Source organism: Clinocottus analis, unplaced genomic scaffold (assembly GCF_023055335.1).
Source record: "Clinocottus analis isolate CAN_PGR_092001 unplaced genomic scaffold, fCliAna1.0.p SCAF_17, whole genome shotgun sequence".
NCBI classification, from domain to species: Eukaryota; Metazoa; Chordata; class Actinopteri; order Perciformes; family Cottidae; genus Clinocottus; species Clinocottus analis.
Window position 1 is genome coordinate 16073812 of NW_027175898.1, and position 12500 is coordinate 16086311.

General features: G+C 45.8%; 1 protein-coding gene across 17 annotated transcripts in view; it reads right to left on the reverse strand.

The window, feature by feature from the left end:
- The window catches only part of tnika (TRAF2 and NCK interacting kinase a), a 57427-nt gene that overhangs the window by 27220 nt on the left and 17707 nt on the right, over positions 1 to 12500 (reverse strand). For all 17 annotated transcript variants that reach the window (XM_068580650.1, XM_068580649.1, XM_068580643.1 and 14 more), the window contains exons 3-5: positions 3339 to 3395; positions 2218 to 2343; positions 380 to 490 (exon numbers count right to left, since the gene is read on the reverse strand). In XM_068580650.1, coding sequence (XP_068436751.1) covers positions 380 to 490; positions 2218 to 2343; positions 3339 to 3395 — 294 coding nt within the window. The remainder of the gene's footprint in view (positions 1 to 379; positions 491 to 2217; positions 2344 to 3338; positions 3396 to 12500) is intronic.

Consider the following 12500-nt stretch of genomic DNA (forward strand, 5'->3'; position numbering starts at 1 on the left):
CGTTCATCGCTGCACATCACAAAAAACAGATCAAATATAAGCAGATATTCTCACAGGATTGACTACATGTTGCCTCAAATGTGTCCAGAAGCATATTTTAGTGCACTTTGCAGCTGTATAATGAGAAAGTTTGCTCCGTGCGGTGGTTGTTGCTTCATTTTTTGGCGGATAAAAGTTACGTTTGGCCACAATGTCGATCATTTCATACAATAATCTGCTATAAATCATGTTCACCTTCATGTTTTCAGGAGGTAAAACGTCATCAGGGATCTCTCAGCTTCCTTCAGCGTCACATTAAACTATAACTGCTGACTCGTGGAGGACGAAGGGGTGTAGGATTTATCAAAGCGATGACTCAGCGAAACGCGCGGCCACTTACCCGGAGAATCTCCCGGCAGATGTAAGCGGTCCACTCCTCTTTCAGAGAGTTGCCCTTGGTGTTCTTGATCAGGTCCGTCACCGAGCCGGCGCCGCAGAACTCCATGACCAGCTAAACGCAACACACACACACACACACACACACACGGTAGATTACTGACTGTTCTGCACAAAAAGAGAGAGCAACCTGGACTGGGATCTCTTCCAACGGAGCCAGTGACTCCCATTATGCAACGTATATGAGATAAACAGCTCATCTTATGGACGCGCAGGACTATTATGCATATATTATACTAATATGAGTGCATATTTACACGTCGACAGACAGTATTTGTGTGAAACTGTAAACATTTTTCCCATTTGCAGCATTTTATGTGCATTTGCCTTCATTTTTTCACTCATCAAAGATTGCTATTTTTGCATTTTCTTCCATCGCTGTCATCTTTACACACACGGCTGCGTTACTGATTAATCTGCCGGTTATTTTCTCGAGTCGTTGATTCATTGTTTGGTCTAAAACGGGGAAAAAATGTCTGTGAATCACTGTGGAAAATCATCGCAGCTCTATTTAAAGATAAACTTGACTGTTCAGAGACATATTCTTCACATCAAAATACCGTCTGATGTATTGTTATTGGATTCCTATCAATCCCAAGCACTGATAGCGTTTATTAGGCCCAAAAATCCAGTAATTAGTCCGGCTCTTATTCATAATTTTATAGGCCGCTGCATGACGCATGTGCAAGGAACAAAAAGGGCTTTCTTTCTTCAAGATGATGCACATTATGAAGACGATACACATAACACATAATCACATTACTGTAACGGCATTACACACACACACACACACACAAAGTCACACGCCCCGCAGCCGCCACAGAAACCGCTGCACAAACTGACTCAACGGTCACGGGATCACATGAGAGGATTAAAACTCAGCGTGTCCATTCTGTCTTCGCCTCGCGCCTTCATCCTCTCCTCTCTGATCGCAATGGAGGAGTTTGAAGAGGCAAACATTACGGCCGGTCAGTTCTGGCTCCGCTCCAAGCTTCTCCTCCTCCTCCTCCTTCTCATCATCATCATCATCGTCGTCTTCAGTTTGAATAACAGGAAGTTGGCGAGTAATGGCCGACCGCTCTCATCCGGGCCGTGCACGTTGTGTACACGCGCGAAGACAAAAGAAACACACTCATATTGTACATAAACATAAGGGGACACATGTCAAAGCGAACAGACTAACACACACACACACACACACACACACACACACACACACAGACAGACTAACGCACAAACACAAGTACAGAAAAACAGGCAGCTGTTGAGTCAGGAGGAATTATGCAAACAGGTCGGTGTGTATGCATACGTGTGTGTGTGTGTGTCTGCGCGTGTGTGTGTGTGTGTGTGTGTGTCCTCCCATTGTTGTGTGATGAATGTTACAAGATCAGAGAAGAGAGAGCTCCCTTAGATCGCGTTAACACATGATTTATCGCAGCCAGCCACGCACAATAACTCATATCCTTTTTAACTTTCTCTCTCTCACACACACACACACACACACACACACACACAGTAAGTATATGTATATATGCATTTTCCAATGCACACAAACACGCAGTCACTGCGTGCATGAACAAACTACACACTCAAAATGTAACAGTACAAAATGGAAAGTCCCTTCTTTGTGCTCGGAGGCGCTCGACGAGACCACAGACGTCTACACTTTCACACACAAACGCACAAGAACCATGCAACAACGCTGAGGGTTGCACAAACAGCAAGGGGGTGTGCATGCATACAAATAAACAAACAAACAAACAAACAGAGATAACGGCGTACCCATAGCTGGTCATCGATGCCCGGGGGGTTCTTCTTGATGAACGCTCCGTAGTAGGTGGCGATGTTGCGATGGTGGCTGTACTTCTTCAGCATGTTAATTTCTGCTTTAATCTCCTCTTCCTCATCCTGATACAAACACACACAAACGCACAAACAAGCACACACACAAGGGAAGAGAGATATCAACAGGCATTAATCCGCGACCTCTATTCGTGACCCCTCACTCATATTAATAGGGTCGGCGAGAGAGGAAAAAAAAAGAAGGAAGGAGTCATTGATGGATTTGCATTTTTAAACCATTTAAATTGTTAAAAATAAAAAACCTGTTGTTGCAGAGCAGACAGCTGGGTGCTAAATTATCCACAATAGCATTACTTTTTAATTACTTTTGTTTTTCGGGGGTAAATTGGTTATTACTTATATGCGTAATTCAATATTCATTATGCAAAATGTCAGAAATGTACGCCGTGATTACTTCATTTTAATGTTCATCAGCCGAGAAAAATAAAACCACAAACGCTTGTTGGAGTAAGCTGATTTTGTACCACGGCGGCTCATTGAGTCGAGCAATTTTTCATTTCATTACTCAATCATCAATTAATTCAGTCATTTGCTTTTTTCAGTGAATTAAAGCAAATGTATTCGCGCGCCGCCATTCAGACGCGGCTTTCCTTCATTTGTTTATTGTTCACACTTCCTTCTTTCACACTAAATTGATCATTCATCTCCGTACACCTGCATGTGTTAATTTCCTTATTCAGTCATTCATGCTTCTGTTCATTCATCATCATCATCATCATCATCATCATCTCCTGCAGCGCTGAGGATCTCCAAATAGAACAAGAGGAGAGATTTTCTGCTGCTGTCCTAATACCTCCAGCTAATATTACCATGGCAATAGGCTGTCCTCGTTTCCTCTCTGCCACATCACACACGCACACACACGCGCACACACACACACACACACACACACTGACTCATAGCTCATAATTAGATGACACGGTCGACGGCGGTGGTGTAATCACTTGAGATGATTTGTCGTGTGTGTGCGTGTGCGCTGAGTGTAGATGTAAAGGAGGTGTGTGTGTGTGTGTGTGTGTGTTTGTGTATGTGTGTCTTACCCCGGTGACATCCATGACCTTGATGGCTGCCAGCTGCCCCGTCTTAACATGACGACCCTGGAGGAAAGGAGGAGAGGAAACACGACAAGGTCAGAATCACACACAGATGAAAAAAATGATGACGAGATGAGATTATATCTTTTTAAAGGATGACATATAACACAATATGTGACCTTGACTGCTCTAAGATTACTCAAAACAAACAAACTGCAGACAACAACTAAGTTACTAATGTTTGCTGGTGCTGCTGAAGGCCATTACGTCAAATCAAGTATTCCTCAAACACTGACAAGATATTGAAAGCAACACTCAAAGTTAAAGTTTAAAAAACGTAAGTAATCTGCTTCTTTAGGACCACATGAGGGAAACACTCCACTTGATTCAAATATTGCTAAATCCTGATTGGTGACCATCACCTTTTCCCAACTTTTATACATTTTTTGTTCAATTACTATCAGTTGAGAACACACACGACATGTCAAGTCAAATATTTACTTTATTTGAATACCGTAAAAGTTGACTTACAAGCCGCTAGCTCCCCGCTGTAGCCAGCTAGCGCGGCTGCTAGCTGTCCGATAGCGCTGCTGCTAGCTGTCAGCTGTAGCAAGCTAGCGCTGCTGCTAGCCGTCAGATAGCGCGGCTGCTAGCTGTCCGCTGTAGCAAGCTAGGCGCTGTTGCTAGCTGTCCACTAGCTCCCTGCTAGCTCCCCAAATACCACCGAAGGTAGCGGGGCCGGCCCCGACTCGACGCCCGACTCGGGCAGCGCGGACTCGGGCAGTAGCAGCACCAGCTAGCGGGAAGCTAGCAGCACGCGTTAGCTTGCTACAGCGGGCATTAGCAGCTAACAGGGAGGTAGCAGCCGCGCTAGCTTGCTACAGCGGGGACACCCTCCGAAGGTCTAGCATCAGCTTGTAAGCGACTTTTTACGGTACACTTTATGTGGTCAAAGCAGAGGAGAAACTGGTGTGCTCCTGGACCAGACTCGAGGCCATGACAGCGAGTTGCGTTTGACTTTCGTCACTTGTGCTGTTGCAGCATCAGTTCAACCCAGTGCACCGCTCTCACATGCGGCCCGGGATGGAGCAGACTTTGCTTCAAGTGTTGTGTAATATCGAGGCTATAGGCAGATGCCTGTGGGGGAGACGAGGAACTGGGCGCTCGGGAGCCGAGGGACGAATAGAAAGACCCAAGTGGTTTCGTTTTTGCAACCGAACATCTGTGCCTGTGATTAGCTAATGAAGCTAACGGGGCTGGAGACGCTAAGAAACACTGACGGCTATTACTTCCACCTGTCTGGAATAGACTGATTAGCACGTTGCAGTCTGAGCAGAACAGCTTAGCAGCAGTGGCTCAAACAAACAAATACACACACACACACAGGCACACGCACACACACACTCAAAAACAAGAGCAGGACTGTTTTCTTGGAGGAGTTGTTACAGTATAAACCAGATGGCATTAAGGGTTTGGCTCTGAAACGCCTCCTGAGGGCTTTAATCGAAAGGGGTTTTCTGATAACGAGCATGGCAGAGGCCTGAAATGCCACAATAAGAACAGAAGAAATGTGTATTGTGGTGCAAAAAAGTTGTTTGTGTCATGGCTTTGCAGTACTAATGTTGTAGTAGCGCCCCGCCACTGGGCATTAGTCTATTAGTCTGCTTCACGGTCTATTTTCATGTCATTTTAACGGATCAATTGTACCCACCGGCTCGCCAAAACTCACTTCACTTGATGAATAGCATGCGAGTCAGAGATTATTCCATTTATACAGTTATTAACTGTAACATAATGTAGGTCGCTCAATAGCTCACTTGTTCCTTTACACTCTAAAAATCTCTATTCGGGACGAAAAGGGATGTTTTGGCTCATTGGGGGGTCAAATTCAAAATGAAAGAACAAGAAAAAATATATTACGGGTATGTTCATGTATAATTTTTGCAATAAAACTGATTCACTTGCATGGAAAAGTCACCACAATTTGAAGCAATCACGTTTCTTGGTGAAATAAATAAGAATAAAACTCCGGCGACTGGCAATTTGTTGACATCAGCTGAGGTCCCTGAATGGGTCATGATTTACATGTTTCATTAAATAGATTCCCTTGAGAAGAAAAAAAATATGAACTAAACTTTTTAAATTTGCTGATTTATTGCAAAATTAAAGTTGCGAAAGGATTTAATAAGACATTTCATTGTGTCACAATCCAGCAATGCACAATGCAAACTAAGCACCACTGGATGGTTGAACACTGTGATCAGCCTCTCACACAACCACACACTCACACACACACACTTACACACACTCACACACACACACACCAACAGAGTACAGCTTCTGTTCGAGTAAAAGAGCTAGAAAAAGATTGAAGTGGGATTTCTCATTAGGATCAGACTGCCCCAATTCCACGAGCACAAGGGCCGGCTTTGTTGGAGACCAACAAAGGAATTACAGCCACTTACACGTCAGAAACACACACACACACACACACAATTCAAAAAGATCTCTCTTTTCCTCCGCTACTTGCACAGACACTCATGCAAACACAAGAGGAACAGAGAAATAAAGACTGAAGAAAAGAGAGAGAATATGTCCAACATATCAGAGCTGGATAACCTCCATCCCTCCTTCTTGCCTCCCTCCATCCCTCCTTCCTCCCTCCCTCCTTCCCTCCTTCTATCCATCCCTCCTTCCTTGAGCAGCGAGTGATGTCATCCAGTCGTATTGAATGGAGTGTGAAAGGAGCAACGGAAAAGGAATTAGCACTGTCTCTTTCTTTGTCCTCGCCCTGTTCATTTATTTGCAAATTAAAAGAAGGGAAGTGTGTGTGTTGGGGGGAGGGAGGGAGAGAGGGAGGGGCTTTGGTTAAGCACTTAACAGGATAATGTGTGTAACAATTTGCCGAAACAAGTCTAGAAGATAAATGGTATTGATACGGAAAACAAGCGAGAGGGACAAATGATAAATTGATCAGTGCTGAAACTAATCAGTCAGTTAATTTTCTCATCAACAGCCATTTATCAAGCCATAAAACACCAGTCCAACTTCTCTAATGGGAGCATTTTTGGTAATTTTGTTGACATCGTTTCACATTTTATTATTTTTTGGGGGGGTTTGGGCAGTTGGTCGCCCAAAACAAGCAAATTAGATAACATTAATTTTGGACTCTGTAAACTTTTCACTGTTTTCTGTGATTTTAGACTCAGTTATCCATCCAATAGTTGATCAAATGATTGTCAGATTAAAGTAAAAGCGCAGCATTTGGGCAAATACAGTAATTTGTTTTGGAGATGGATGAGGAGGCCGTTAGCTACATTAGATTAGTTTAGTATAAAGACAGAGCTTCTAATGTTTACAAGTTCAACAATAAACAAAAACAACAGTTTATCCATCCGACCAACTTGTCCCATGGCCATGTTTTCATGTAACTTTGGACAGGCTCAACGTAGCTAGCTAGCTATTCCCCCTGCTTTTAGTTGTGATGCTACGCCAAGCTAAAGAAGCTAAGCTCCTTCTGTCCTTCCTCCTCAGGATGTCCCACTCTCTCGCTGATCATTCCCATTCAGACTGAGTCTCACAGGCCGATTCATCCCGTCCTCCATTTGTTTGCTTCTCTGACCTAGATCCTCTCTCTCTCTCTCTCTCTCTCTCTCTCTCTCTCTCTCTCTCTCTCTCTCTCTCTCTCTCTCCCCACCCATTATCTAACCCTCTTAACTTCTCACAATCTCCTCTTTATGCCTCTCATTATTTCTGCCCTCCTCCCTCTAGATATCTCGCTCACTTTTCCCCCGTCCCTTGTATTTTCTCTCTCCTCCTCCTTCTCTCTCATCATCCTCCTCTTTCTCTCTCTCTCTCTCTCTCACGCCTCGCAGCTCAGACCAGCCGCCTGTGAAAAGCGAGTCGAACACAACCGAATCGAACGCTAACGCCGACAAAACGGCGTTCAGCATCGAGCTGGACGAGCGACTGTGACACGAGCCACGGACTCCCTGCAACTCTTTCACTTTAGCCTCCGCTAACGCTTCTCACGCCTCCTGCTAACCACAATGCACTGCAAGGGCCCCCCCGAGTGTCACCGCCAAAGCAAAACAAAACACACGCACACACACACCGAATACTTGCACGCACAAATGCTGTCATCCAACACTCCCCGCCCGTGTCATCATGGCGAGCGTTCACTTTCATCATCACAGAGACGTGTCAGATGAGGCATAAGAAATTATCTTCACACGGTTTCCAATCCGCCATTTTTTTTCCCCCTCTCCTTAATCCTGTAAAAGTATTTTGATCGAATATGACAGCAAAACATGTCACACACACACACACACACACACACACACACACACACACACACGCACACACACAGGGGGCTGTGATGCTGCCCGGCCAGGTGTGTTTGAGCGATAACGGACCGAATTGACTGTGTTTGCTCCGCTCGGATGGCCGCGCTGTGATGGAGGCAGCCGACTGATACCCAACTGATCTCCAATCAGCCTTCAGGCGGCCGCATCACAGAGGAGTCGTGATTACCCGCCGTCCTCCCTGCAGGTCAGTGTTTCTAAGCTACTGTATGGAAAGTCTTCCACCAGACAACACAGGAATGTGCTTTTATAAAGCACATTCACATTCATGTCGTGGTTTTTTATTTCCTTCTCTAATGCCGCGTTCACACCAAAACAGTTATGAATATTTGCAACGCTTTTTCGCCTGATTTTACTCGCTCGACTTTATGTGGTTTAATTTATTTTTTTGCAACCATTTGCGGCGGAAAGGGGGCGTGGCTACGTTACCCCAAGTTAGCAGCACATAGCCTCACTAGCTAACCTAAACTGACCCTGTGTCGCGGCAGAAAGGGGGCGCTGCTACGAACATTTTGCAACTCTTTCGGTGTGAACACGGCATTACACAATAAACTGAAAAAGATTTTAAAAAAACGTCTATAATTCCCTCTATCTTCAATACTGCCAAATATGTCACATTTTGACTCGAGTTTTAAGCTAATTTGATTATTTGTGTAATGATTGAGTGACTTGTTTTGTCAACCAAACACCACGTATATATTCAACAGGTCCTCCCATAAGATATAGAAAAGCAGCAAATCCCCAAAAGCGTCTGGATTATTCAATCTCAAAAATAGTTTTGTGGATAAAATGCTAAAATCAAATATTGTAAAAGTTCCCAAAGCCAAAGCTAACGTCTACAAGTTGCTCTTTTTGTCCCGAGCACCAACATGTATTCAACTAATCGCTGAAAAACTGACAAAAACTGCTGGATTTTAATGTAGAAATACTGTTTCTGGACTAGTTTAAATATCCATGTAGACTGTGGAAACGGGACATTTGAGTTCCCTTTATCTTTCAGGGAAAGTAAACACACATTAATCGCGTCCAGTGGAGCGTTTTCAGCATGTTCACAATCCTCAGTCTGTATGAGACGATACGGCCATGAGATCTGGAGATGCGAGACAGATTTTGGATCCAAATTTGCCGGCGCCACCTCGCCTCACCGCGCCTCATCTCACCTCGCCTCCTCTCACCTCGCCTCCTCTCACCTCGCCTCCTCTCACCTCGCCTCCTCTTACCTTGTCTCCTCTCACCTTGTCTCCTCTCACCTTGTCTCCTCTCACCTTGTCTCCTCTCACCTTGTCTCCTCTCACCTCGCCCCGTCTCATCCGTCAACTCCCATGAGCTCCAGGAGGGAGGAGTCACACTGTCACAGCGGAGACGCCGATCCAGTGATGATCATCAACGCATAATAAGGATTGATTGCACCTGCCGAGCAACACACACTTACACACACACGGTACAGCGTGTGTGTGTATGTGTGTGTGTGTTTTATGATGAAGACGAGCATGACTCTTCACCTTTCTCAGCCTCAGAGCATCCTGCTGGTGGACACCACGGCCTCCAAGGCTTCTTCTACAGCATGTGTACATTTTGTGTGTGTGTGTGTGTGTGTGTGTGTGTGTGTGTGTGTGTGTGTGTGTGTGTGTGTGTACGTCTATGCCCCCCCCCTTCACTCGGACACAATTTACTATGCAGGACACTTCCTGTCGTAGCCTAGCAACAGTCTTGGCTGGCCAGAGTACAGTGGGCTCGACACTTAAGCACAGACACACACACACACTTACAGACACACACACACACACACACACACACACACAAAGAGAGGGAGAGGACAGCAAATAAGAGACTATTGTCCTGACGTGGGAGAGTATTTATTTAGAAGAAGCGATTGGCTGAGGAAACGAGGGAAGGGGTGAGGGGATGAGAAAGGAGGTGAAGAAGGAGAGAGGGAAGGAGGGGATGAGAAAAGAGGGAGGGGATGAGAAAGGAGGGAGGGGATGGGAAAGGAGGGAGGGTGAGAGAAGGGAAGGAGCGTGAGAAAGGAGGGAGGGGATGAGTGGATGAGGAAGGAGGGAGGAGATGAGTGGATGAGAAAGGAGGAAGGGGATGAGGGGGTGAGGAAGGAGAGAGGTGATGAGGGGGTGAGAAAGGAGGGAGGGTATGAATAGATGAGAAAGGAGGGAGGAGATGAGTGGATGAGAAAGGAGGTAGGGCATGAGGGGGTGAGGAAGGAGGGGAAGTGGGCGCTTGGCTTCACGGTGCTCATGTGACCTTGCAGCCCGCCGTGCGGCCGAGCTGCAAGGTCACAGGAAACGTTCCCAATTTCAGGCCTAAAACGTGAGCGAGCGCTCGGAGTAAAAATAGATCCGTGTTGGATTTCAGGCTCCATCCTTCACACGAGGAGGAACCGATTTACACCATTAACTAAGAAACTCATTACCTGGAGGGGAGGGGGGAGGGGGGGGGGGGGCGTTAAAGCCATATTAAGATTGATTCTCCAGACTTTGATTTGATGCCACTAAAGCAGCTTGAACACACTTTCAGCCTAATCAAGAAGTTCATTATGGTCGACTGGTAAAGTTTTATGTTCCTCACACTGTCGTCAACTCATGTGTGTGTGTGTATAGACACACACAACAACATATAATGACTTTAGTTATCACAGAGACAACAACACGACTCTAAATATTATCTCCGCAGCGCCGTGGTCGCTCATTATTCGTCGCTGCAGGTTTGATTTATTTTATCAGATATATGTTCTCCAGTGATGTTTTAAGGTTGATTTAGCGTTAGCGTGGGCCTCTAAATACAATAAAATGTGTGTACGTCCTTTTAAAGTAAATTACAACTTCTTCTTTACTTTACATCTCATGCAAAACACACAACAAAAGATACTGCACATGCTAATGCTTTGAACACACACGCACACACACACACACACACACACACACACGCGTCATACTAGGAACAGATTGCCAGACTGCGTTGCCAATTCTTTGTTAAAAAGAAATGGGTCACACACAAAATCCTAATCTGGTAATCCGTGCTCACAAACACAAAACATAAGGAGAGAATTGACTGAAACGGCGTCTAAGAACGCCGCCATCTTGCCCTGGTATTCTGGCCGGTGTGACAGTGACACACACACCTCAAAACACATCACGCTGGCTGCGTTTCGGGGGGTTAAAGCACTGCAGACGACCCGCGGTTCAGTCTGTGTATCAACACCCGGCGGTTTCCTCTCTGCAGGCTCACAAATCCCAGCATGCTTAGCGGCCGCAGTGCAGAATCAAAGCTACTTCCCACCTGACTCCAAAGAAAATAAACAGGAAAGAAAAACGACTCCAAACGCAGTTCTGCTCAAAGAAATACGTTGGGCAATACGAGCAGACACACCTCATTGCAGCCCAAACACCTGCAGTCATTCACACACACAACAACACACACACACACACACAACAACACACGCAGAAAAAGGCATGCGCTGTTGTGGAGTCAGCGAGGCGGTAAATAAAAGTGACAAAGGTCTCCGTTCCAATCTACTCCGGCTCTGCCCGGGAAATAGAGTAGCAGCCCGAGGCCGATCTCACACGGGAGGAGAGAAACGGATTGAGACGGGCAGATAAATATATTTATATATATATAAAAAAGAAGATATATATATATAAAGAGCCAGCGAGGGGGATGAGGAGAACGTATACAAGCAGCGAGTTTGTGTGAGAGAGAGAGGAGGCAGTAAAGGCAGAGAGACGGGTGATGAAAGAAAGGAAAAGAGAAAGATGAGAGCAATGATCTGGAGAATATTCCGGAGGGCTTTTATTGACGAGTAAGGGAGTGTGTGTGTGTTTGTGTGTGTGTGTGTGTGTGTGTAGGGAGGGAGTTGCAGGGAGGAGATAGTTGATTCCACTCCCAATGAACCGGCGTTATCAACTGAAGCCGAGATGGAAGCGATCCATCAGCCGCCTGAAACGCGGCCGCTCGTTAACCTGCGAGCTAACGAGCGCAGAGCGCTAATTAACAAGCTAACGTACGAGCTGCAGACTGATCCGGGGTCAGGGACGGATAAATAATCTCTGCTGCTGCAGCAGCAGAAGGCGCACAACAACGGTTTAAATAAGAGAAACATCGGGGGGTGAGATAGGGACACACACACACACACACACACACACACACACACACACACACACTTAAAGCTTGGTAAGTCAATCATCGTGTGACAAGAAATACGATTTAGTTTAATGTTGTGCATGTGATGAGGATCTGTGGCGCCGCATGTGTGTGTGTGTGTGTGTGTGTGTGTGTGTGTGTGTGTGTGTGTGTGTGTGTGTGTGTGAGGTCAACAGTGAAAAGCTTGTCCTCATCATTACACATCCTTTGATGTGATGGAAATAAATCAACACTAACAGGATAACCACTCGCCGGATGGACACGTGCGTGTGCGTGTGTGTATGTGTGTGTGTGTGTGTGTGTGTGTGTGTGTGTGTCCGGAGCTTATTTATAGTCGGCATTTGAGGCTGACCCAGATTAAGAGAAACACAAACTCACATAGAAACAGATGAACCCAGATTGGTGTGTTTTTGGGTTCCTTCTCCACGGCCGTGACTCCTCTGAAACACGGCCGTGACTCCTCTGGAACACGGCCGTGACTCCTCTGAAACACGGCCGTGACTCCTCTGAAACACGGCCGTGACTCCTCTGGAACACGGCTGTCCCAGCAGCTCCTCCACACACGTGTCACCTCATTGATTCACGCAGCTTAAGTCTCACTGATTCACTTACTCACTAATTCACTCTGTTAAATAGCGACTGACCGGCCCAC